A 27,940-nucleotide genomic window follows, 5' to 3' on the forward strand; every position below is an offset into this window, starting at 1 on the left:
CGCATTATAAATATGCAACTAAGACGTATTCCTGTAACAGTGCCTCGATGCCCCCGGGTGTGTGAGCACTTTAAAAAAAAAATCAAATAAATTTTAAAAAAATAATAAAAATAAATACTGTGAAAACTCCATGAGCTCATTTTATTTGCTGCCAAGTAAGCAGCTTTTCTGCCTAATTGGTAGCTTTCCCATGCGTTTATCTGATTTTTCTATCAATCATGTCTACTTTCTTTGCCAACATTTCTAAATATACCATCCCAGACGTGCTTATCTCGCAGTGAACTGCTGCCAAAGAATTATTCACCATCAGCATGGTACAGACCTATTGACACCTGCTCCCAAGATTCCATTTTGTTTTTGCATCCATTTTAGAAATATCTCAGTCTTGTTCAGCCTCGCTACCAAACAGTAAATTATTTGGTTTTGAGCATAACTAATTTTCTATACAGTTTTCAGATTATATTTTTACATATTCATAATGTGTGTGTAATAACTGAGATACCCTTCACTTCCTGATCTCAGTCTGACCCCAAAAATATGCATCACCTCACATGCACTCTTTATCTTAAAAAAACTATAATTCAGATTTTTGCAATACTGGAACCATTGATCAACCTATCATGTTATCTGTGCTCAGTTTGAGGGGCAGGGGGTCCGATACCCCCTCTACCCTTCCCTCCACGATATGTTTAGATTGGAGTTCCTCAAATCATTTGGTAAATTCCCTAATTCTTGGTGCGTTAATTTTCAGCCGATTACGTCCTTGAGTAATCTCCACCGGACAAGGGTAGTATTCTATTGGGGATCGCAACAGGCCAGTACAAGTTAGCTTAATTATGTTGTGGTCGCTTGAGTATGACACGATTACTTCAAGGGCCGCTACCCATGGTAAGACGTTTCCTGAGACAGAAATTAATCCAATAACTTGGATCAGTCACCATGCTCCCATGTTGGGCGGGCTGGAATGGCACTCTTGACCTGACCATTTAACAGATACAGATTACGGGATTCAGATTCTCTTATCCAAAGCCAGCACTTTTTACCAGCAGCCGTCCAGCATTCCAGTTCCTCAGAACAAAGAGTGGGGGTTTCTTCAATGATGCCATGCTAAAGTCTCCAGATATGATGATCACTGGGTCCTGTAATGTTAGGTTGTCAAGTAGCTCCATAATTTCCTTGATAAATACACATTTCTTTATCCCTGCTGAGTTCCAATAGACATTGCATAAAATTGGCCATTCAGGTGTGTTGGTCCTTATGCCCAAAGTTTTAATGAATGTTACTTGTGTGTAAAGGTTTAGATTCTATGTTTCAGAGACACTGAGTTGATTTCCCTTTATTGGGGTTAAAAGCCCTGATGTTGGTCTTCCCTTATGGCCCTTCGAGGAAGAGTTAAGAAGTGTAATGAAACTATCAAGTACTGGGGGGGGTATCTTAGCCAAGTTTCCTGAAGGCAGATGATTTCAAAATCATCCCACCTTAATTCCTGTTTGCCAAGCAGGTGTCCAAAGCCCCCAGTGTTCCAACTGCCGATGAATCATCCGTCTTGCAGGGGAGTGAGGGGTTGTTAATTTTGCCTTTTTTTGACCGCCAAGGCTTCTGACAGCCACCCCCACAATTCTTTCCTGTCGCCACCGCTCTTCTTATCCTGATGGATAGTTACTCTTCTTTCAGCTCTAGCAGAGTTGTCCACTGAGATGCACAGAGGTGATTTGTCACCATCACCCCAATCTACTCTTCTTCGCTTGAGTGGTGATTTTTTGGCTTGTTTCAAAATTGATCTAATTTTAGAGCCTCTCTTCATTAGGCCGTCTTGATACCTGACTGGCACTGATAATTACCCTTTTTGTTGTTGAAGGCGTGTCCATATTTTCCAGTAGGTCGGTAGCCCATTATGGAGATATGATTCACTTCCTCCAAGATCACGTCCCTTATAAAGTCTCCTTCCAAATATATCACCACTTTATCTCATCTTTCCTCACACAGGAATGCCGCTCTAGTGATGTCATGGGTGGTGATCCATTGTAATTTCGGAATCCTGTGTAGGATTCTTAAGATGTTTGCTCTTTTGAGAATCAAATCATCATTTATATTAAGAGTCCTTTCCAGGATGAAACTAGGATTCTGTTTTGGACTATCATCTTTCAAACTTTCTCCCTTGCTTGACTTGGTTGGGAACCTTGGCCCCTTGTGTAATCTGTCAAACTTAGTTGGCACTAGATTGTAAAGGGGGAGTACAACGTGATGCTTCTTTCTGGTTTTCTTTAACAAAGAAAAAAGCAAAAGAGAGAATTTAGAAAATGAGAACACAACATACTTCTATCAACAAACAATTTTAGAAGGATTTGTCAAATTACCACATAAAAGGCAATTCATGTCAAAAAAGGAACATACTAAAAATGATAAAAAATATAAAAAATGGTAAAAAAAAATTTGCAGATCCTAGACACTTTTAAAGTAAACTATAACATTCTTCTTCATTTTCAACACAAGGATCGTAAGTAAGTTTTCCTAGGTTTTCTAGGATCTCTGTTTGGAGCTAGAGCCCGGCGCTTCTGCTCCAATGTCATGAAGTCCTTTAAGGGCATCCTTTTCGGCTGTGCTGGGCTCATGGCTTTTCGAGGAGGAAGACTACTCGTCTTTGCCGCTTCCTGATCATTATCCATGACATAGATGTCTCAATCTCGAGCGGCCTCTCTATTTCGTTAGAGTATGTGGAATACTCTAAGTCTTTCCATCACTAAATCATCTCCCACTGAGTCTTCCTCCAGATGTTTCTGCAGGGAGATCTTTGTGACTTCACACTCCTTCTTTGATTCTTTAAGTTTTCGCACCGAAGTGCAATTGTTTTCTTTCAGTGCTTTTGGAAAAATGTGTTTCTTAAAGAATTTATGAGAATCATTCGATTTTATTTTTGATTTATTTGCATTTTTAAAGTGCTCACAGAGCCCGCGGGCATCAAGGCACTGTTACAGTAATGGTTGCATAATTGTTTTTTTTATTTTTTGTCTTAGTTGCGTATTTATAACCCGCTTAAATACCCAGAGGTTTCTAAGCACGGACCCAGGGATCGAACCTTTGTTGCTTCGTGTCGTCTTGCTTCCAAGACGAACACGTTGCGGCTGAGCTATCCTCCCGGTATTGCTATGTACAGCATCTCCTTTTGGTTTCTCATTTTGCGTCCCCTTCTGATTTCAGAACTTTGCTTTTGCAATCTTTGTTTGCTTTTTCCTCCATGCAAAAAGCAGGTAATCCATGGTAGGTTTGGCTGGCAAGTCAGGCAGAGGGGCACTGTTACCGAGGGTCTGCACGATGCCGCTTTCAACTTCTGTGGTGAGTTCTTCCCATTCCACTAATTCCTCCAGAGCTTTTCTGGGTGCAGCACCCTGCTCTACCTCTTTCTCTGGGGAATTAGTAATTTTTTCCACTTGGATTCATTATGGGATTCAAGTACCGACCCACCCTTCTTGCCAGCCCTGTTGGTTGGATGCCGCCTCGCCTTGTCTGGGGATCGGATCTGGACATTTCATTCCATTAGGCCTTCCCTACTTAGGTTTCCTTTCTCCTGGGCCTGGCGTCTCTGCCTTTTTTCTTTGATAATGGGGTCCAGTATCTGGTGTAATATGTTTGTGGTTTCTTCTTTATTCTTATCAGGTTTTCCTTGTACCGCTCTTATAAACCCTTCAATTAAGTTCATTTTTTAATGTAAGATGGGAGTTAGGGTGGATTGATCCTTTTTGTGGTCATCAATTGCCTGATAGCTTTTCATAAAGGGGGTCATTACCCCCAGACAATGCTGCCATAGTGTTGGTGTTAATTGAGGAATCATCTTTAACCTTACCACCATGGCCCTCCCCGTCTTTTAGTTCATCTTGCTGCACATCCGCTCGACTTAGATCATAGTTTCGGTCAGGGCGGGCTCATCATAGGAGCTCTCGGATGGTATCCCGATCCTATGCTGCTTTCTGTCCTTGGCACCCCTTTTGGTGTGTTTAGGAGAGGGTACTCTAGTCCTGTCTAATACGCCCAAAGGTGCGCTTGTTCCTCTTACTTCTTTATTCCCCCAGACTGTGGATATTAGCCCCCGTTTATAGCTTGTTTTATGCAGGAGGTGCAGATTTACTAATGTATTTGTTAGGCCGGATTGGCTTACCAGAGCAGCCCCCATTGGGAGCAAACGAGCTGTCAAGATTGGCCCTGCTTCTTCAGCTTCCATAGAGGTATTGGGAACTGCAATTTTGGATAGAGCGCCCCTTATGTGGGATTCACTCTGAGACTAGCCATTGATTTCCTTTGCGCTCTTCTACTGCTGGTACCAGCTAGCGAGTATTGTAGTGTCTTCAACTTCTACTCCCTGCTCAATTCCAAACAGGTCTTTCTTCAAACACTTGGCTGTCTTTTATGCCTTTGTTTCTATAATGAAATCTTTAAGAGGTGCTGGTCTCTCGTATGCCCAGGAATGTTGGTATCCATTGGCCAGTTCCTTCATGGTGCGCAGGTTTATAATGAAGCGGTTGGTCACCCTTTTTTCCACCCCCTACCACTGATTCCAGGGCTGGGGTACTTATGACACAATCTATATTAGTCTTGCCCCCCCGTGTTGGATATGCCTGGGGAGCCCTGAGCACTATCAGGTTCATCCGATGGGTGGGTGCCCGTGCGAAAATATACAGTGTGCTGGATCCGATCGGCCCAACTGTATCATTTCACCCAAATCGTTCTGTGAAGCTCTATCAGCATGCCCCACCTACTCTTTAGGGGCTACCATGGTATCAGACTGAGCTCTCAGGACCGTTTTGTTCACTACTAACATGCCAGGCTTCTCGTGCAGTCGCTTTGAAGAGCTTACCATAGCCCTCTCCCTCCGTTCCTTGCTCTGTGCCTTTTCTGATTGCGCTGCATGCTCCGTAACTTCTAACATTTCTAAAGTTTGTGGTTGGTCAATACATGTTAATGAGGACAACAAGGGAGGAGCGCTAGGAGTAGAGCCATACTTTTCCTGGTAGGTGGCCGTTGAGGTGGTGACCAGAACCTCTGCCAAGAGCACCGGAAGTGGCGGCTGAAAGGCACAGCGTTAGGGTTGCCCATTCGGGGCTAAAGCACAGCTGGGATTCACTAATTTCACAGCTGCAAGGCAAGTCCAGTCAGCGCACTCACCTCTTCGGGCTCGAGCTCGGTCTTTGCTACAAGCTGTCTCCTTGTGTGCGTAGCGTTAGTTGGCACGGTGTCCGTAGCTACTTTGTTCTTATAGCAGAGCCAAAGCAGGAAGATGTCCAGCGAGCTAGTAGACTGCAGGGAGCTGCTGTCACTCAGCGATCATTCCGCTTGGCGCCGCGAATGGAACTGGGTACTTAAAGGTTTCTCCTCCTCAATAGCAAACAGCAAAGGCACACTCTCACGCTGGACTGTAGGGAACTGCTCTCACTCAGCTCTCACTCCATCTTTATCTCTGCACCAGTTGCAAAACTTGATCCAACGGCAGCGGTACAGAGCTTTAGTTGCTGGTCTTCTGGCCGAACCTCTGGCCGAAAGCAACACCTTCATTACGTCTTCCAGGAGGTCCCAATCTCCTTTTCGTAACCTTTCATAAATGAGGCATGAAGGTACAAGGTTCTGATTTTTGGGTGAAGAATGTGATCTCCCTCCTGAGTGAGCAGGTCTGCTCCTTGAGGAGGATGAATCAGAGGGTAGATGGGTATGTCTAGAAGGTCTGAGTATCACCACGTCCTGACCCAATCCGGAGCAATCAGGATCATGAATTTCCCAATCTTCCTCAACCTCCTGATGACATGAGGAATGACAGGCACTGGTGGGAACACGTACAGAAGTGGCAATTCCCATTCCACCACAAACTTATTCCTCAAAGCTCCCTCTGAGGAAATTCCCTGGAGCAGAACACGTTGCATATCCTGTTGACACTGGACGTGAACGGATCCGCTTGAGGGGTTCCCCTCAGGGCGAAGATCTCTAGAAGAAATTCCTGAGCTAACTCCCCCTCATGGGAGACTGTGCGCTGCCTGCTCAGAGCATCCCCCGCCGTGTACTCCTCTCCTGCTAGGTAAACAACCGACAGAGAGATTCCTTCTTGCAGTGCACAAAACCAGAGCTACATAGCTTCTCTGCACAGTGGTATTGACCCTACACCTGCTCTCTAGTTGAGATAATGCATGGTCACTGTGTTGTCTGTCATTATCAGGACGTTCCTTCACACCCCCCGCACAGAGGGCAGAAAGGCCATCACTGCTGGTCCGATTGCCCTCAGCTTCAAAAGATTGATGTGTAGTTTGGACTCCGATGGAGACCAACAACTGCTGATTGACAGATCGTTCATATGAGCTCCCCAACCTGTGAGGGAGGTATACGTAACTACTGTAATCTCTGCCCATGGTTGCCAAAAAGGCTCTCCCTTCAGCACATTCTCTTTGCAGGCCCACCACAGGAAATCCTGCACAACCTTGTTTGGTACCTGAAGGAGATCTATCATCCTGCCTTTGAATTGTGACCATTGGTATCTGATGGCCCACTGAAGGGATCTTCTCCTCATACGGGCCTCTGGCACCAGGAAAATGCAGCATGCCATAATACTGAGCAACCTCAGAAAATCGAAGGACGGTAAACTTTGGTAATTCTGAAACTTCATGACCACCTTCACAATGTGCTGAGCCCTCACCTCGGGTGGCAAAGCTTTCCCAGAGGAAGCATCCAGGACCGCTCCAATAAATGGAAGCTTTTGGGAAGGTATCATGTGAGACTTCTTGAAATCGAGGGAGAAGCCCAGCTTGTGGAGAGAGTGGCAAGTGACGCTGATATGTTCCAGGACCTTTTTAGGAGAACGAGCTATGATCAGCCAATCGTATAGGTAGGAGTAGAATCCCTCCCCTCCTCAGACTTGCTGCCACCACCACCATCAACTTGGTGAAGACGTTCGGGCGGAGCTGAGCCGAATGGCAGAACCCAAGATTGAAAAGGAGTACTGCCAATGAACCTCAGGTACTTCCTGTGCTTGGAATGTATGGGCATATGAACGTAAGCATCCTAAAGATTGAGTGATACCATCCAATCCTGGAGCTGAAGGCCTGGAGGATTTATGAAAGAGTGACCATCTTTAACTGGTTCTTCCTGAGGAACTTGTTCAAGCATCTGAAGTCCAAGATGGTTTGCAGCCCCCTGTCCTTTTTGGGAACTAGCAATTAAGGGAAGTACCATCCTTGGGTCCTCTCCGTTACAGGTACCCATTGGATTGCACCTTTCTCCAACAGGCTGATAATCTCCTGTAAGAGGAACGGATCCAATTACTAAAGGATTGACTCCCTGGTTGGTAATCCGGCGGCCTTTTTATGAATGGGAGGCAGTAACCCTGGGCTACAGTTTGTAGAGGCCAAGCTTAGGAATTAATGCTTCGACATTCTTCCATATCCATGTTATCTTCCTCCCACTGCTGTCCTGTGAACTAAGGCCTCTCAGAGGTTGTGGAGCTGCAGATGTCATGGATGACAGAGCGATTGTGGCTGTGGGAGTGGGTTTATCCCCACGTCCTCGTGCATCACAAGGAAATCTCATCTGGGCCCTTTGTGAGCTTTGGCCTCTTGTCCTTCCAACAGATGAATAGTAATGAAAAGAATGACCCCAGCAACTGTGGGAGGTTGCTTGTGCCTGCTGCGGTTGCTTTATCGCTGCACTAAACTGAATCTTTTTCAAGCTTTCATCAGCCTTTGACCGAAAAAGCTGGGAGCCATCAAAGGGCATATCCAGAAGTCTTGCTTGAACATCTGGAGCAAATCCAGACCTATGCACCAAGCAAATCTTTGTGAGACAGTGCTTGCTGCCATCGCAAGATTGACACTATCTGCCGAGTCCAAACCAAACTGTAATGACTGGTTCATCGCATCCTTGCCATTCTTTATGATCAGGAAACCTTCCCTTTCCTCACCTTCAGGAACGTGATCTGCAGCCATCGCTGCCACCTCCCATTAAGTAAATGTTTACTTTGCTAAATCATATGTGGCGTTAAGGGACTTTAAAGACATGCTGCTTACAAAAAACCTCCTCTTTCCCAAGGCATCACATTTCTTGTTGTCCCGATCCGGAGGGATCATAGGGTAAGCAGCTGCCCTAGAGGTAGCAGTAGCTGCCTGGACCACTAGACTTTCAGGAGTAGGGTGTTTTGATGATAAATCGGGATCCACAGCAGAGGGCTTGCACTTCCTTGTGAAGTCTTTATTAACAGCTGGAGTAGTGTTCGGTTTCTTCCAATTCTCCAGCACCCTGTTCCTCAGGGATGTAAGGAATTGTAGGCCAGGGTGCTTTGTAGGACCTTTTTCCTACAGTGACAGGTCTTCGTTACCTTACCCACAACAGACCTGTATGATGCATCTGCGTGTCTAGAAGGATCAGGGGTGGCAAAATATCCAGCCCTCTAGCATCCTTAAAGCAATCTACAAGGTGCTGTTATCTGGACTCTTCAGAGATTAACTCCTCAGGCACATTGGGAGTTCCAAATTCCAGGTCAAACGGAGGACTAACTGTATCTCGCTCCTCCTCTTCAAAAATGTAATCTGTGGACCTTTCATGGAAGAAGTCTGTAATCCTTCGACATCTCTGTCGAAGACGTCGATGGCTTCGACTTTGATGGTTTCCACGTCGAAGCAATCAACACAACCTCCTTTTAAGGAGTGGGGGCTTAGGCTTCGGTGCATCTCCAACTTTCAAGACTTTTGACACTTCTCGAGGAAGCTTTGCTTTCTTGCCCGGGCTCGTATGGGTGCAAGCCAAAACCTCAACTGACTCTGTGTCGGCTTTACGTGGCGCGATGGTGTCTGAAGCCTTTTTCGGCTCTTTTGAAGGGGCGGAAGTGTCTGCCTTCTCAAACACCTTCATCATTTGGAGGCGAAAATCCTCCCATTTGGCTTTTGATGCCAGCTTACCTGGGAAACATACCTGTTTTGTATTGGGTGAGGAGTCCGAAGAAGAAGAGCAGGATCTATGACACCGCCTTTTCAACTTTTTATGGGAGGTCGACGAGGATGAGTGTTGAGAGCCACTTCTCGACCGAGAACACTTAAATTTTGAGTGCTTTTTCTCTCACTGAACCGAAATACCTCTCGAGCTTCTCTCTCCTGAAGACCTATTCTTGGATGGAGTAGTTGAAGGGGACTTGGATTGGGGCCTACCCAGGACGAGATTCCCATTCTTCTCTTTCAACGGTCATTGGCTGACAAGAGCCGCATTAATCGACCTTTTGATCGGTGCCAAGATACCAAAGACCTATCCGATGCGGATCAGTGATTGAGATCTTCAAACTGCATTCGGTATATCTTTTAAACCTGGTCTTCAGTTTAGACATCTTTAAAGCTAGGATAAACGTTATTGTAAAAAAACACAGAGTCGATTTTGAACTGTTTCGAAGCGTGCCGAGCCTGCAGAAAACAAAACTGAGGCAACGGGTGCGGTGCATGCTACTTCACTGTCGATGTCATAGTCAGGAGCACGATGGAAGCCGCCGAGGGACATTGAGTCGACGACGCACTGCGCCCTCTGCTGAGAACAATTTCTGAAGCTGCAATCAGGATATCGGAGAATATCAAGGATGAGAAATACGTGAGAGGACACAATCCATTATCAGTAGGCATTTTGACTCTCTTTATTTACTTGGACATTTGGACTGATTCCTAAATTCCTTAGTAGAGGGCAAGGGAGCCCCTTCTGAGAGATAGGTTTCCTCTTTATTTTTGCCTGAATAAAAGTCTTTGCCAATCATCATGCCACCATTGTGTCAGACTCGGACGTCTGCACCCTTACAGTGGTCTACCTTGGGAATGAGGTTGGTGGGGGCAAGATTCAGCCTCTTCCCATATAAGTGCATGCTGTACAAGAGTGGGTAACCCCCACTACCCAAAACCAAGTGAGAGGTTTTCTAGGCCTCAATGGGTACTACAGACACTTTATGGCAGACTATGTCACCATAGCTGACCCTATGACTGCCCTCACTACTCCATAGAAGCCTAAGAAAGTTTCTTGGTTTGAGGAGTGTGATAAGGCATTCCCACACCTGAAGGATTCCCTTTGTCTGTCCCCTGTGTTCTCAAGGCACCCTACTATCGTAGACCTTTCATTGTTCAGACAGATGCCTCTGACACTGGGATAGGTGCTGTCCTTTCACAGTTAGATGACAAAGGCAGGGAACATCCTATATGATTCATCAGTCACCATCTTAAGGACACAGAGCGCATGTGGTCTACTGTGGAAAAGGAGTGTTTGTCCATAGTGTGGAGCCTTCGGAAGCTGAGACCATAACTCTATGGGTCTCACTTAACTGTGCAAACTGACCAAAGGCCCTTAAAGTGGTTGATGAACATGAAGGGAGTCAATCTGAAGTTGCCCAGGTGGTCCATACGTCTTCAAGACTTTCACTTCACCATTGAGCATAGGCACAAAATTGCAATGCTGATGGTCTGTCCAGAATGCATAATCGACTGGAACCATCCAAGAACTCTTCCTGCCTTTGTCCCCTCTCCTAAAAGAACTTTGTGACTTTTGGGCACAACGCCCCAACCAACTTAGGGATTGGACGTATAAAGTTAGTGCTTCTATTTTTGTGAACTGGTTCTCTGTTTGCATAACTATTTACCTTTCAGGTGTTTAGGTGAATTGTGTGGATTTCTATAACCAAAGGGTAATGTACATATGTTTTATATTTAGAGCGTTGTGTGATATTACCTGCTTGATTCATTTTCCTGCTGTGTTTTTGGACCTATAATAAATATAGCATTGTTGTACTTACCTGTCTGAGTAGAACCATTGTGTATTTCACTGTTGGACTAATTGTGGGCCCATGGCCCCACTCACCTCTTCTGAAACTTAGCCTTGACCACTCTCCATGCTTAACCTGACTGGGTTTGACAGAGTACCCCTGTTCACTAGAACAAGGGTGGCCTTCAGGAATGTGTGCACCAGGCCAGATTTGAAAAATCCATATTAACACACGTCCTAAAGTGCAAAATGAGGGATGGATTCCTCAGCATTGCGGGAGAGGGTAAAAAAAACATGTGCCTAGAACTCAGGTCGGGTCTGGACATGGTAGACAGCCATGGCTACAAACGCTGTTTCACTGAGATTTACCAGGCTCAGGAAGACAGATTTTTCACAGTATGTGCAAACCAAGTTCCTTGACATCCCGTTTAATGGTTCTTATTTTTTTGGACCTAAGGCGGGTGATAGCCTAGAAAAGTTACAGGCACATAAGGCAGCAGCAAAATCACTGGGATAGGCTGTACATCAGCCCACAACCCACAGGAAGGGAAAGCCTTTTCGCTACTACAGCTATGCTAGCCAAAGAGGCAAACAATCAACTACCAGAAGGGTCAAAGAAAATGTTTATGGCCATCGAGAGGAAGAGGAGGAGAAATTCCTCAATCATTCCCTGCTGCAGTCCTCTTCAATGCAGTACCAGTTTCAAAACTGCTTCTCTCCTACTCCAGCAAGGGGGCATCATTTGCACCATCCCTCAAAATGGTGCAGTCGTACTACGGATGCATGGGCACAGCAGGTGGTCTCCCAAGGGTACTGCCTCCCCTTCCTGTTGCGCCTGCTGGATCGCCCTCCCCTCCACCCATCTGACCACACTTTGCTCCGGTCCCACTACTCCAGCAGGGGATTATATCACTACTGCAGACAGGTGCCATAGAATTAGTACCACAAGCTGAAAGGAGCAAAGGGCAGTACTCTCTTTATTTTCTGGTCCCAAAGAAGGACAGAGGACTGCGACCAATCTTGGACCTGAGACGCTTGAACAAGTTCCTCAGAAAGGGCAAGTTCAAGTTGGTAGCTCTCTTGTTGATCCTCTAAGCTCTGGGGCGCCAGGATTGGTTGGTACCTGAGGTTTGGCATCAGCAGTTCCCACTCCCAGTTCTGGATTCTACCTTTCGGGCTCACATCTGTCCCAAGGGTTTTTCTCCACTGTTGGCAGTGGTGGTGGTAAATCTAAGGAGGTGGAGGAACTCAAGTTTTCCCGTGCTTCGATGACTGGCTGTTCAGAACTCATTCCACAAATCAGGCTCTGGATCACTTCAATCCCACCAGCCACCTTCTGCACAGAATGGGCTTCTCCCACAACTTCAAGACATCCCATATGGCACCCTCTATAACGTTTCAGTTAATTGGAGCAGTTCTGGACTTTACCTCAGGGGAAGGTTTCCAAAGACAAGGCTCTGGACATCCAACACATGGTCACCAGATTTCAAAACACGCAATGTTTGCCAGCCCTGGACTTTTTACTGTTGTTTGGTCTCATGGTATCCTGCATTTTCTTGGTGCCGGAGTCCCGGTTGAGAATGAGGTCACTAAAGTGAGCCCTTGGGTCTTAATTGTCACAGTTCTCAGGCAACATGAAGGACTTACTACATGTTCCAATCAGAATTGCGCATGATTTCCTGTGCAGGGCTTGCAAGGAGAAATTGATTGAAGGAGAGCCTTTTTGTCAACTATGGACGGAGGCAACCGTGATCATGAACACTTTGCTAAAAGACTGGGGCACTCGCCTGAATGAGCGAACAATGAGCTGTAAGGAACTCATGGTGGCAACAGTAAAGACGGACACAAGTGATCTCAGTTCAAGGGTGTTTGTTGAACAATGTTTGCAGGGTGTGAAAAACGCCTAAACTAAACCTGAATCTAAGATGGGAGCAAGCGTCGGCCTTCAAATGAAAATAAGGCAGTCCTAGTGGCGTTGTGTCAAAATAAAAAGGGCCTATTCTAAGAAAACCTATTGTCAAACCTTACCACTAATACAAAAAGGGTGTGGGGTGGTTTTCAAGAAAAGAAAGAAGTGCTCTCAAATAATATGTCAGGATGCGGTAACTAGGTTCTCCCTTCCCAACGTTTTGAGCACAGGGCAAGGTGGGATCTTGGAGCACAGCACACACACGAACTTCCCCAGCATGAGTCGATAGTTGTGTTCCAGTTTTTCAGGAGCCTTGATGGCCAATTCTCATTTCTCATAAAAGTCTCTTGCCTTCGAGGGCCTGACGTATTAAGCAGCAAAACAAAAGTCTCTTCAACAAATAAAAGCTTGTTTTCTGGTTTCACTTAGGGTGAGGATTTTTCACCCTTCGGTCCCCCTCTTCCGGGCGCAGACCCCTAAATAGTCCTGATCGATAGCAAGGCCTTCGGTGATTGAACCTCCCGTTTCTGAGTGCCTGATGGGTTCACAAAAAAACTAACAAACACAGTCAAAAGTTCATAGGTCTCTCGGGTGATGGCTTTACCCCACGGTCCTCCTCTTCTGGGTGCAGACCCCTCTTTGCTTTCAGCCTCCCTCCATCGGGTTCACTATGGCTTTTCTCAGGTGATGGAGTCACCCCTGGATCTCCCTCATTCAGGCTTGGATCCCTCTGGACTGTTGGTCTTTTTACATTGAACTTTGGACGATAGCTTCACCCCTGGATCTCCCTCGTTCGGGCCCTTCTCAAAAGTCAATGAGCTTCATTATAAAGGTTTGCCAGTCCGGAAACAAGGGTGCTATTAATTTCACCAGCACCCTTGTTTCCAGACCGGCAAACTACAAGTCTGCTGCTGGGGCTGCTGTGCCAGACAGGTCTGACCCTGCCGGGTGCAGCAGTCCCGGTAGGCAGACTTTTCACAGAAGCACTGACACCATTAGCAAAAGTGCCAATGCTCCTGTGTCCCCACTCCCATAGAGTCCTATTGGACTCTATGGCAATGGTGAACAACATTTTACCAGTGCCTGGCTTCCTGGCCGCCGGACTTGGAATAGCCCGGTGGCACCGGTAGGTCAGGTGATGGTAAATGATTCTGAGTCCCGCAGCAACCCGCCGGTACCACAGCGAGGATTATCATCAGACTCGGAATGAGGCCCAATGTCTTTTAAACAGTTCATAGTGGTCATCCCTCGGCCTTGTTCACGTTTGTCAACACACTAGTTCTTGGGACTTTAGACTTGCCCCCATCTCATCAGCATCCCTCGGTCGGGTTCACATTTGCGAATTTCACCTTTACATTCACTTTCAATGTTTGCAGGACTCAATTCTCTTCCTTTCTTTATAGTTTGTATATCAAAGGCTTTCGACTGTACAGGGATTTTGCTTGACCTCCTGTATGACCACTTTGACCTTTTGCAGCTGGTCTCCCCTTTACAATTGTACAGTTCTTTGAACTTTCTCACTTTGCGACTTTCATTCACCACAGCCCGGCTCTTATCGGCTCTCCCCTCGACTCACCGGCTGTGATGAACCGTTTGGCTTTCCTTTTCACTGGAGTCAAGGCCGGTACCACGGAAGCAGGACTATCCCTCGCTAAAGCTTATCGGTGTCAATACGCTCTGTGTATAGTTGATATCTGCTGCAGCATACTTGGGCTATTGTCCTCGGTCCACCATTTCTCTCAGTGGAGCGTTTGCTGGGTTTTGTCGAAAAGGGCAAGGCTGCTTCTCTCCCCGTCAGCCTTTCGATATTTGCCGCCTTTCTCTTGTTCTTGAACTGCCAGACTTGCATAGCTGTCTCCTTGTGCGGTCTGCCTTGATCGTTCTATGCTCTTTTGATCCACCTTTTATCACTGTGGGGAAAGGAAAGGCCCGTCGGATCTGTGTGATTTGGAATAATTGCCTGACTCTGCCTGGCCCTTGCATTGGGACATGTCAGGTAAACAGATTTCATAATAGTCGGTTGTCTGTTAAAAGGTAAAGAAGTGTTCAGGTTAGAAACAGGGGGTTGTAGAGTTCTTGAGTATCCTATGGGGTAGGATGGAGAAAAGGTGGTACACAGGATTATAGTTCTCTTACTTGGGGGTTCGTAGGGGTTGTGGAGTGAACAAGAATGACTAGTTTTTATTGTGATCTGAACAGGGGGAGTTGTGGGAATGGTAGTGGGTTGTCAATGCCGTATACTGGGGGTTCGGGACAGAATAACCAGAGTGATGTGAAGAAGAATGGTTGGAAGTATATGGATAGGGAACAGAAAAGCACGGATTCTGAGAGAGAGAGAGTTTCTGAATGCAACAGGGTGTGGTATATTAGTGGGCTTGTTACATATGGAGGGGATGGTAGATTTGGGTAAGCTAGATTCAACGGGAGGAAGGTGGGTCAATGTATTATAGCCTATAAAGGCCTCTGGTATATCGTCGTCTCCTTCTTCCCCGGTACAAAACCGCATCTCACCAGCAGCATTTCCCCAAGTATAACCCTGGGCTCCCTTACCCAGGTGATCCTCCCACACTCGTCCACCCCCATAGTTGAGATCTGAGAGCGTCAGCCCTTCCCTGGCCACCTGAGTAAGGGATTCTAAAGGTCTACTCGAGAGAATAGTCTCTGGTTTCTCACAGAGCAGACTGTGGTCTCTGGCAGAGACAAGACTCCACATAGACCTGTTCCAGCTGAGGGCGATCAGACTCGAGCTGATGGCCATTTTACCTTTGATGGAAAACTGTCTTGATCATAATGGACAACACAGCGGTCATGCACTACATCAACAAGATAGATGAAGTAGGGTCACGCCCTCTGCAAAGGGGTGATGCAGCTCTGGTTCTGGGTATTACAGAACAATATCTCTTTATCAACAGTTCACATGGACCGGATGAGAACACACCGGCGGATTCCCTGATCAGGCAGATCTTGGTCTCCCACAAATGGAATCGGTGGCAGGAAGTTTTTTTGCAGATCTTCTCCCTTTAGAGAATCCCTCAGGTGGACCTGTTTGAATCCAGTTCCAACAGGAAGTGCAAACTTTTCTGCTCCAGGGAATGTCCCACAAGAGGAGCACTGGGGGACGCATTCATGGTGGACTGATATTTGTACTTCTGTGTGCATTCCCACTGAACCGAGTTATTCCTAAAGTGGTCAGGAGATTGAACGCTGCATCTTCCCCAGAGGGAAAAAGTGCTCTCACAAGAGGGAGTCCTGGTCCATCAACGGAGCATGGACACCTCCATAAATTAATAATAGCAGGTGTCATGTGCTAAAGAATCATCCGTGCACGCTGCAGTGGCCAATTTAGCTTTAAATAATAAAGCTCTTGAGAAAGAAATCAAACATCAATTATTACTGCACCTCCTTCTAAACAACATCGTAGATGATTTCCAGCCTGCACGTGTGACTTCTGAAAGGCTGAGGTATAGGGACTGGGACCTTCCAGAGGGTGTAAAGCACTGCCACTGGAAGAAAGTTTGCAGCTTGTATAAAGCCAAAGAAATTGATCATTTTCTGTGTGACATCTCAAAGGTTGTCGTTCCTGTTGCACCTTGCCAGGCAAAGTCTACAAATTGTGATTGTCAAAGGCTAACTGGCAATGCTTTCCATCTTCAAGTACATGCCCGAACAGGTATCGTTCTTTTTAATCCCCATCATTATCAGACTAACCAATACCTTTCCTCCGACCCCCTTTTATTGTGCCGGAGTGGATCTGAGCCTGTGCTGACCTTTCTAATGGGATCAGCATATAAGCTGTTGTAGGTTTGCTCTCTCAAGCTCCTCATCTGGAAGACAGCCTTCCTTGTGGCAATTACATCAGCGCCTAGGGTCAGTGAGCTTCAGGCCTTGTCTTGTAAACCACCCTTAACGATTTTCACGAAAGACAAGGTCACGTTCAGGATGAGCCCTTCCTTTCTACCTAAGGTGGTGTCTGATTTCCCCTGTAAATTGATCAGAGCAGGCAAGCCCTTCCTGTCTAATACCAGCTGCCTAATCCTGGCTAGAGCCTTAATTCTTTCCCGACTCGACTACTGTAATGCCCTATACAGTAGCGCCAATAAAGCTACTACCCCTAAGACTTCAAACTCTACAAAATAATGCTCTCAGAGCTGCATTAGGAATAAAAAAGAGGGAGCATATCTCCTCGACTAGGCGGCAACATAAATGGCTCTCTACTGAGAATAAAATCCAGCTAAAAATGATCTCATTAACCCATAAGGCCTTAAATAATGCTGCTCCCAGCTACTTGATGGACAAAATAAAAAGAAAAACTTCTAATAGACCCATGAGACTCGCCAACTCCAATTGTTTGGCAGTACCTAGATTCAGACTTGCCAAAATTGGTGGCGTCTGCTTCCCTGTGAAAGCTGCTAACCTGTGGAACGCCCTGCCACCTAACCTAAGAGCTGACCAACCCTTCCCCCATTTCAGAAGGAACCTTATCAAACACATTATCGCCAACAACGACTTAACACCCGAACACTCACAAGTGTAGTCCTACCTAATGCACCCTGACGTGACATCAACCATTATGGTTATTACTGCTAATCCTGTATATTGTTAACTGTACATTCATGTAAATACGGCAACTCTTTATCTGTACATTCTTGTAATTTGTGAAATATGGTGTAATATTGTAAATTCATTTATATAACATTGTAACATTGTAAGCTTCGCATATACTTGTTGCTGCGCCCGGTAACCTAAGGGTCTGGTGCGCAATATAAATAAAATAAACAAACAAACAAACAAACAAACCTGATGCAAACAATTCGCTTGCCAGCCTTTTACCCACTTCCACATCCCTCCAAGGAGGGGGAGAGGCTACGTGGACTCGACCAGTTAATGGTATTGAGTTTCTTCATGGCCAGAATGAACCCTTTTAGAATAAACGTTCAGCTCTTTGTCCCGAAGACGAGCAGAGGAATAACAAAACAGACCATTTCAAGATGAGTTGTACTATGAATGATTGGCTCTGAATGCTATTATAGGGCGGGAAAAGACACCCCGAAGGCTTCAGAGGACATTCAACCAGGGGCAGGGCTGCTACTTCAGCACTCCAAAGGGGAGTCCTTATTAAGGACATAAACCTATCAGGCTGCAACTTGGGCTTCTATGCACTTTTGCAAAACACTACCACCTGGATACCTTGTCAGGTCATGACGCCCACACTTTGGCATAGCTGTCCAGCAGCACTTTCTTATCTGTCACCAACCGAGTTTGCTCCTCCCTCCTCCTGCTTTATGGTACTGCCATGGGAGTCTATCTAAGAAGAGGAATCTGTTGGAGGAAACAATTTATTAGAAAAACAAATTACTTGCCTCTGGTAATGCTCTTTCTGATCGATGATCCTCCCTCTAATTACTCATTGCCCTCCGAGGCTATCCCTCAGTCAGAGAGCTCCCTATAAATTGCGACCTCCTTTGATGTTGAAAGCACCTTATATAATTGGTGATCCTCCACGCAGCTGAGCACTGGGAAAAAACGGGTAACTGAGGACACGGGGCACGGCGTAGGTTATTTGTATCAACGCCAATGTCACGTCAATACTTTACGATGAGAGCGCTGGGGATCCTTAAAGCCTAAGCTGCTTGGCACTCCATGCTGTCAAAGTTTCCCAGTTCCGCTGCCGCAGAAAGAGCATTTCTAAGTTGAGGAATCTGTGGGAGGAACATCCATCAGAAAGAACCTACCAGAGGGAAGTCATTTGTTTGTATTGAACATTTTGTAGCAGTTGTGTAAAATAAAAGTAGCCAGTGCTAACACCCATGTAATATAGACTCATCTATGGACCCTGCAGTTTCCAGAGTAGCACTAGAGAAATAAATCAAACATCATTTAATACTTCCCCTCCTACTAAACTGCATGCTAGTTGATTGACAACCATTCCTCTCTTCCTTTGCATGGACATTGTATTCCGGTATTCGCTTCTACCGATCTATAACTCAGCAAGATTTGTTAGCACTTTTCCACTTCGACCTCTTTTTCACTTTTCACCCTATAGACCGAATCCCACCACCATATCGTGCAACTGTTGCTAAATACATTCATCAGATTGGTAGTGGGTGGGTGGCCTGGGCACACACTCCACATGCACTTTAATGCCTCTTTGTGTTCCCCCATATGCACAGGCAAGCAAAATTAACACTGCTCTACCACCAACTCCTGCGCACTATAACTCCTCATCTTTCAAGTTGATCCCTCGAGACAAAAATGCCCTACAAGACCCACTGCAACAATGATGCAATGAAAATCGCCATAGACAAGTTGTCCCCATTAGACAATCGTTCATTGAAAGGGCCCCACCACCAGTCTTCGTAACATAACAAGATTGTTTAATTATCGAAAAACCTTTACCATCCATGTGTTTTTGTATTTATTTGATACTGAAAGGAGCCTGAAAAGTGGTTCATTAGAACCTGAATAATAAACACCAGTATAATTTGAAGAACCTCCTGACAATGTGTGAAATAGAGTTGTGCTCATTTACACAATGATCAACAGCAGAAGTGAGATATAACTGGTTTCATGTGTTAATAACAAATAAATACAAAAATAACAAATCATTTTTTAACAAATAAAAAATAACGAAAAATATAGATTTCTTATTTTTTTCAATTTGGGGCAGTCCGCCAGTTTCCAAGTTTTATTACCCAACCCCACCCATTTTAATCCCTTGCCCCAACCCCCATATATATTTTTATTAAACCATTCCAAATATGTTTGTTATTTTAAGTTTTTAAGTTTATTTCCTATTTGTTGTTTTCATTGTATACCAATATAACATGGCAGTGCTGTTTTACAGAACTGTAAGTGCAGTGCAAGTTCCCATAAACCAGTTTCCCCAAGTCACTTATGGCACTAGCAATGTTGGTTGGGTGTTCCTGTTCAGGCCCCTTTGGCCTACCTGATCACCTCCTCTTCTAACTTTCAGTGTTAAGCGGAGGACACTCAACTCTTTCAGGCTTCCCTCAGCTTCGTCTCCTCCCTTGCTCATTCCTGACTGTCTATCTGCGATTCAGGATTGGTGCGCCTCGAATGATCTTTGCCTTAATGCCAGCAAGACAGAGATTCTTCTCATTGGGACCCCTGTTCCCGCCTTCCCTCTCTCACTCTGGCCACCCTCATTGGGCCCTCTACCAATGCCTTCCTTTGAGGCAAAAAACCTTGGAGTCATCTTCAACTCCACTCACTTTCTCTACTTACATCACAGACCTTACTAAAAAAAAAGGCCCACTTACAGCTGCATCTCCTCATAGGTATTCTAACTTTTCTTACATTCTCCCAGAAGCTCACTGTCTGCAGAACCCTGGTTCTCTCCAGGCTGGACTACTGCAACAGCCGCTTTCTGCCTACCTCTACTCTTTGCCCTGTATTGCTCGCCAAGAGTGCACAGACAGTTATTACATTACATTTGCAGAGCAGAGCAAATACTTTGAACGCAGGTAGACGGAGCAATAACTCACAACCAGACACTCAGTTGGCAAAATAATGAGCACTTGTACGGCTATTTATTCATAGCTAAGAAGCAACAAGTGATAAATCAGAAATAAATCACAGAAAAGATAGAGAATTAAAGAGAAAATACATAACCTTGGCGTAACTGAATCCCTCATCTCACCAGAAGCGGCTGAAAGACCCCATTAAAAGCCAGGCAGAGAGCACAACAGCCCACAGGAAGGGCGGAACAAGGCGTCCCCCCTCTGACTGAGGTCTTTGTGTTTTTTCCACCTGACATTTCCAGAGCTCCGCATAAATGCCCTCCTCAAAAAGGGGTGGCAATTTCTCGAACCTTCTGGCATTAGCGCTTGTGCATTGCTGAGTGACCGTTGGTTGCCAGCCGGGTCAACCGACAGTAACCTCCCTCTTCTAAAGCACCACGGAAAACAATTCCATAGACCTTGGCGCAAGTATAGCATGACATAACAAAACCTTTTTATATCTGGTGCCAGCCTGCACCTGTAGATTCTCGCTTTCCCAGTGCTGTGTTCTTGGCTGAGGCCTGCATACCAGGCTCAGCAACGAATAGCATTGAAAGCATGTTTTTTTAGCAAAGCAAGTGCAGCTTTTCACTGAGGCAATGGAATAAATATCCATTATGGCTGTGAGTGCCCCCAGAATGCGCTGCGCATCAGCGCCATGTTTTAGCTCAAGCATCACATGCCCCCTGCAACTAATCATGAACAGGACTGCAAGACTTATCCTTGGCCTCAAGCCCCGTATCTCTCCAGTCCTGAAATTTCTCCACTGGCTCCCGTTGGCTGCAAGGATCAAGTTCAAGACCCTCTGCATCGTCCACAAGGCTTTCTGGGGATAGAGCCCACACTGAATCCAACTCTCTCAGCCGAAATACCTTCCTTCTAGAGCCCTTCGCTCAGCTACCTCCATCTCTCTGAGGGTCAGACAATTCTCCAGGCAGAGAATGGGGGGTAGATCTCTCTCCTTTGTGGGTGCCTCCCTCTGGAATGGCCTCCCTGCCCCTCTCAGGCTTGAGCCAGACCACCTGAAGTTCCGGAAGTAGCTCAAGCCCCTCCTTTTCTCCTCTGCCTTCTGCTCTGCCTTCTGCCACTTACTCAGAGCCATGCTTCCCTTATCGAACTTCCCTACATCCTCTCCTTTCCCCCTGCACTTCTCGTTGTCGCACTTGCACGATCCGAATGACACAAGGCCTAGTAGGATTGTTTGTCTTGTCCCCCTATGTCGTCCCTCCTTTGTCTTGTGGCGCCTAGAAACACTTGTGTACAGGCGCGTTATAAATGCCATATCATATCAGGGTGCATAGAACAAAAATTTGCCAGCTGCATAAGGAGGTACTGTGTAGCCAAGCAGAGCGGCCTGTGTGACGGTTGCAAAGGGAAATGGTCGAAGTGAGGTGGGGGTGTCAGGCCATGGACACGAATGAAGACACGGGTGAGAAATTGGTACAGGTTCCTATTTTAAATTACTAGCCCAGTCTCTCTGGTGATGAATAGAGGTGAACATTTGTTGCACTTTCCGGTGACAACATTTAGATCTTTCTTAGGGGACTGAAGCAGTTGCGAGGGTCGTGGTGAGTGGGCAGTTACAAATATCAAATTTTCTCAGTAACAGAAAATTAACTAATGTCCCTGGTTTAGTTCGATGAAAGTTGGGATCTGTTATTGAAAAGCTGAAAGTGGACAGCAACAGGGTGTCAGACGATGTAGAGTAGGTATTCAATATTCCTGGCCTTTAATTACCCTCATCCCCTAGCAAGATTGTATAATGTTCCTTGTATCCCCATTGAATGCTAGCAGAAAAAAAACATTTCTTTCAGGTCATACTTGCAGTTGTAAACAACAGTTAAAACAAACATGTTGTTGAGACAGAGGTTAACAAAATGTTCATCTTATGCAGATAAACAGCGATTTTATGAGTGATGAGCATGCAAAATAAGGTGACAGATGACTTGATGTCACTCGTGGCAGCACACCACAATCCTGCAATTTCATTTGCATTGTGGGAATTGGAATCAGTTCAACTGAATAAAGTGCACCAACATAAAACTAAAGTAAAAGCAAACCCCAAGGCTTAAGTAGGATGTCACTGGTGACATGAAGTGATCAGGTAATCTTAGTGCTAAGCTACTGATCATTGTTTTAGTGTAAATGTTCCTTTTCTTAGGTGTCCTCATGTGCCTGCATACTGAATCGCATGGAGAGGATTTGGTTTTTAAGACTTGCCTTTGTGTCTCTCTGTCTCCTAAACTCTAGACTTGTCCTGCTAGATAGCATGTGTGTGCTGTGTGCAGTGATTTGCAAACAAAAGCATGAGCAGGAATCAGGCATTTCCTAATGATCTTACCTCTCATAGGGCGAGGAAGCAAAAAACATTCCCAGTGAATCAGTGACCGAGGAGCAGTTTACTGATGAAGAAGGCAACGTCGTCACGAGAAAAGTAAAACAACTCTAGATGTTTGTTTAGGCTTTACGTTTGTGGTTCATTGGCTGTACTTTGCCCTCGGGCCAACAGAACATGATGTTTTTCCCACGTTGCTTCTCACAGGTAATTCGGAAAGTAGTGAGGCGTGTTGCCATCCCACACGAGAGGAAAGTTGGTGAAACGGTAATAGACATTGCGAATAGAGTTCATGCGAATGTGCGTGCTGATTACTTGCAACAGACGAGGCCAAAGTGTCAGAGGTTTGCAGTGATGTGCCAGGCCATTTTAAGTGCTTGCGACTTCTTTAGTTTTCATGAGGAATTGCATTTAATGTAACAGTGTTTTGTGCTATATCCCTTGAAAACACAAGTGCTAAATAAAGCCCTACATCGCACTAACCATCTTTACTATCTAAAACAAGCAAATATTGCCCATCTCACAAGAATACACCTCAAAAAGGGACTCAGCAGGCACATAGGACCTATCTCTGCTTTCACCCACTCTGCTCCACAGATAAGTTCGAATCAGTGGTAACAGTAGAGCCATGAGGTTTCCAAATAGTTGAAAAGTGGAAGCGCACACAGAAACATGGAATGCCTTTTATATGTTCTTTCTCCACCTTGGTGCTCACACAGAGGGTCAATTAATATTGATATCAGGTTTTATATAATGTTTGTTGCTAATTCCTCCTACATCGAAGCACTGTAATATAGGATAAACCTCGGAAGGATAACAGAATGAGTTCGCCCGTTTGAAGGATACAAATTTGCAAATGACAGACTGCCTCCGACGGAGTAGAATGCTTATCTTCTGAGCAACCCTATGTCCCACAATGGTGTGATGCAAGGCAATCCTACGGACAACCATTATAAATATCATAGTTATCAAGGAGAAACCACAGATAAACAAGGTTTGTCTAAGATCATGAAATGAGGATCATGTTGTTCTGTCACTTGCCACAACGTTTGGCAGTATACTGAATCTGTCTGAAGCCACCATTAGTATTGAGCGGCATCCAGCTACGTGTATCACCAAGGGGAATTCCACTGGGTTGTGACTACTTTCTTAGTGGCAACTTCCAGGCAAAGCGGCCTGGTTTGCAAAGTTGCCCTCTGCCTTTGAATATCATGATGCTAAGTGGTTGTCCCTGCAACTCTGTCCATAGTGGAATAGTGGTCTGAAGATTGCTGTGGGAAATGTAAGTGCAGTGCCGCTCCACCCAGGAAGAACAAGTCATTGAGTTATGAGCCTTTTATGCATATTATTGCATACACATTAGTGCATGGACCCTGATCCCTATTTGATGATGCACTCATCAATCACAATCCCCTTTATTTGTGAATAGGTCTTGTCCTAGCATAAGCCAAGATTATTACTTCTTGTGACAAGGTGCTCAGTAAGTCACAAGACAAATATAATAGGTTTTCGGTTTAAATTATAAAAATAGTGCTGCAAAAACCAGCAATTAGGGCCTGCAGTCTAGGTTGAATACCTGCACAGGTTTCGTTCAAACCTTGAGGGATGCACCTACTTTCCTAGCCCAGTGTCCCTACTCTTAACAGGTCATAATACAGTGCTAATTAACTATAGCCATGTACCCCTACTATCTGGTCTGTCCCTGTTTTAGGGAAGGTGTAAAGTCCATTGATTATCTCTTTTTAAGTGACCCAGTGGAGTAGTTGGAGTGTGCTTGCATCCTTTTCCTCCAAAGTTCAATTTCTCAACCTTTTTCTCACTCGCATGTCTCCTCTCTTCTACACACTCCTCTCTGTTTTTCTGTCTTTCCATAATCTGTCTCCTTGTCTTACTGCTCTTGCCCCCTTCTCCACCCTCGAGTTCCCTCATGAACGCTCTACTCTCTCTACACTCTAGCTCCTGGTTGTATCATTTTCTTCCCGCCTTCTCCTGTCTCCAGCCTCCAATTTCCTCCTATATCTCTACACTCCAAATCACACTTCTCCTAACACTGCCTCTACTCTCATGTACCTTTCTGCCTCTCACACACACTTTCACACAAACCTACTCTTAAGCCCCTCCTCTGCTCGCCTTCCAAAGCTACCTTCAATCACTGACTCACATACAAACTTCCACATTGGTACCTCACTCCAGAGGATCAAAATGTCAGTCGGTTACACCATTTGGGAGTCTGTAATTCAATTTATGTAGTACCGTAGAATCTGAAGTGTTATCAATTTAAGAAATTAATTTAACATCTTATTCATGCACAATCAAAAAAATGAATACATAATTGATACTGTTTATGAATAGTTCAATATATTTATGCAATAGGTGTTCTCCAAAAAGTTGTTCCAGCAAACCATCAGTCATATAAGTTAAAAATTAAACAAGAAATCAAAAGATCACACAGACCGATCAATACAGAAACATACTCTTACGTCCCGTCCCCTTTCCTCCTTATTGTATGGGCGTCCCTTCTAAAGGACGGGAGACAGAACCTTTTTCACCAGAAAAAAACATCTTCCCCTTTAAATTTAGGGGGTGTGGCCCAGGGAGCATGGGCTGCCCTGACTCTGCCCTCCGGTGCCACACCTCAGTCCCCTTTCCCACGTCAACGGGAACGGTCCAAATTCACCAGCGCTCCTGGGTTTGGCTTCGGGCATGTAATTCCACGTGGGGATACTTCTTCTCTTTGTCTTCTTTTTTGTCTTTTTATCGTTCAGGTACTCGATCCTCAGTCATCACGCTCCTCCACGGCGCATGTCGACTTCTACGGGGTTTAGCAGGTGTCCACCCTGCAACGGGCTCTTCCCTACCTCAGACCCCCACGCCCTCTGCCTATGTTGCCTTGGCCCCGGCCACGGTTGGCAATCTTGCTCAGTGTGTGACTCGGTGTCCTCAAAAGCGCTGAAGAAAATACTGGCCACGTGGAGGGAGCTTTTCCAGAGATCGCCTCCAGAGGACTTCAAGAACTTTGTGAAACATCGAAACAGGCCCAAAGTAGGGCCGATATTCTCCATCGCACTCCGCAAGGGAGCTTCACAGGGGCACTCCCGCGTGGGAGGGACTGCTCAGATCCTTCTACCAGCACGTGCACCGAGGCTGGTACAGCTACCGGCCTCCGGGCTGAGGGATCCGTGTATCCTCCCGGTGCTAGAGTTGAGGGACCGAAAGGTTCTTTTACCGCGTCTTCACCCGAGCACCATGTCCGAGGGGCTATGCCCTAATACCGGCAATAGGTCCAAGGGGGCACCTAAGCGCAGCTCTACCGACCCCCGCATCGAGGGTGTCACACCTACCGGGCCTAGGCACGAGGAGCAGGGTAGGCCTTGTGATCCATACGCAAGAGTCTTGGAGGAGGCAGGGCCCAGCGGGCAGAGCAACACGTCGCAGGCACGTGGCAGGCAGCCCAACAAAATGGCCACTGCGCCAGAAAGAGGCACCTGTCCAACGCCATTCCAGGAATTCCGCGAAGAACGAGTGTCAAGGTGGGACTGGCTTCAACCAGGTACGTGGCCTACACCCAACCCCTCTTATGCACAGGGCAGCTTTCCTTTGCGTCCGTATGGACAGGGTATGCAGCGGCCACAGCCGCCTCTCGCTACCCCATCAGCACCCCCTGCCACCGCTTCAGTCAGTGAGGAGTTTTTCTTCGAGAGGTTCATCGGCCTCATGAAGTCACCTCAGATGGGTGTTATCCTCAAGACACCATCAGGGAAGTCATTCCCGCCATGCTAGCGGCACCACAGATACCTCTGTCGGCGTCCCTGGCCCCGGTGCAGCTGCCTCCTCCGGCTCCCCAGCCGACTCCTCCTCTGCCAACTCCTCAGCCTCCGGCCGCGGTCCCCCAGCCTCTGGCGCCAACTACTCCTCCTCCTCCACAAGATCGCCCAGACCCGCAGGATACGGTTGAGGAGGAGGATCTGGACACACCGTCCTCAGCCACGGCCTTCCACGAACGTCTTGCTGGTCTGGCAGAGTATCTGGGCCTACCCCAACCCGAGGTCGAGCAGCCAGCAGAGGGGGTTCTGGCTGAAGTCCTTATACGATGCCCCTCTGCCAAATTGGGGATTCCTATGCAGACCGATGTAGTCTCCCTGGTTCAAACCCCACTCGGCCCAGCCGGTCAATTGAGGCCTGGACGCCAAGTACAAGCAGATGGAGGGGGATACACTGTTGCTCTCGGCCCATCCTCTGCCTCACTCCTCTGTAATCGATGCGGCATCGCTATACCGCAAGCCTCAGTCGTCCTCAGCCTCCTCCAATGTGGCGCTGCTAGGCAAGGAGAAGATCTTGGAGGCGTACGGGAAGAAGCTCTATTCCAATGCATCCTTGCATCTTCGTCAGGCCAACGCAGATGCCATGCTTGCTGCCGCCAACCAAAGATTATGGCGGGAAATTGCAGACTTCCTTCTGGAACTCCCTGCCCAGAGCCAATCACATTTTAAGGCGGGGCTAGCCGAGGCTAAGCTGGTGGCGCACAATCTCATGAAATCCACAGTGGCCCATATTGACACCTCTGGCTGTGCCATCTGCATTGCCACGGACATAAGGACAGCCTGGCTCCGGGCAACAAAATTCAACTTGGATGTCCAGGAACGCATACTAGATCTACCGTTCGAGGCGGGTGGGAGTACCTCTTCCACTTCTCCATGGATGAGGAGCTGGACAAAAGGAAACGCAGCTCACAATCGGTCAAGTCTTCATCCATCCTTACAAAGACCATGCCTAAAGCGTGCACCCAATTTCTGCAGCGCTCCAAGAGGGGTCATACGTATGGAGGGTTCCAGGGCTTCCAGGAACGTAGATCGAGGCAGCCGGACCGCTCGCCGTCTCAGAACCGGGGCAAGTAACAAAAAGGGGGGGGGGGGGAATTAAGGGCTTTTTCAGTCCCCCTCCTCTGCGACAGCCTCCGAGGGAAAGAAGCATGACACGCCCCTTCGGGTCCACTTGTCTCCAGTGGGGGGCAGGCTTGCTCTCCATGCACATTTCTGGTGCCAGAATTTCGCTGACCCCTGGATCCTCTCCGTAGTATCCACGGGGTACCGCCTTCATATCCCAGCCTCTCTTCCCTCCTCCCCGCCATTCCCACAGGTTGGGACAGCAACTCTTTTGGCGGAGATCCTGTCACTCGTAGAGAGCCAGTCAGTAGAGGAAGTCCCAGCCTCCGAGCTAGGCTTTGGCTTTTAATCCAGGATTTTTGCCATTCAGAGAAGAACCAGGCAGGCCTGAGAGTTGTGCTGGACCTTTCCACCCTCAACCTCTCCTTAGCCCTGCAAATATTCAAGATGGTTACGCCAGCTTTCATAGCAGAGACATTGGACAGGGGAGACTGGATGTGCTCCCTGCATCTGAAGGACGCGTACCTACACATCCCGATTTGGC

General features: G+C 46.5%; 1 protein-coding gene across 8 annotated transcripts in view; it reads left to right on the top strand.

Annotated features, from left to right (window-relative positions):
- The window catches only part of ANK3 (ankyrin 3), a 2,768,233-nt gene that overhangs the window by 2,685,972 nt on the left and 54,321 nt on the right, over nt 1-27,940 (top strand). For all 8 annotated transcript variants that reach the window (XM_069611214.1, XM_069611216.1, XM_069611217.1 and 5 more), the window contains 2 exons: nt 22,529-22,612; nt 22,721-22,780. In XM_069611214.1, the coding sequence (XP_069467315.1) occupies nt 22,529-22,612; nt 22,721-22,780 (144 nt within the window). The remainder of the gene's footprint in view (nt 1-22,528; nt 22,613-22,720; nt 22,781-27,940) is intronic.

Source organism: Ambystoma mexicanum, chromosome 8, assembly GCF_040938575.1.
Source record: "Ambystoma mexicanum isolate Mex_15411 chromosome 8, UKY_AmexF1_1, whole genome shotgun sequence".
NCBI classification, from domain to species: Eukaryota; Metazoa; Chordata; class Amphibia; order Caudata; family Ambystomatidae; genus Ambystoma; species Ambystoma mexicanum.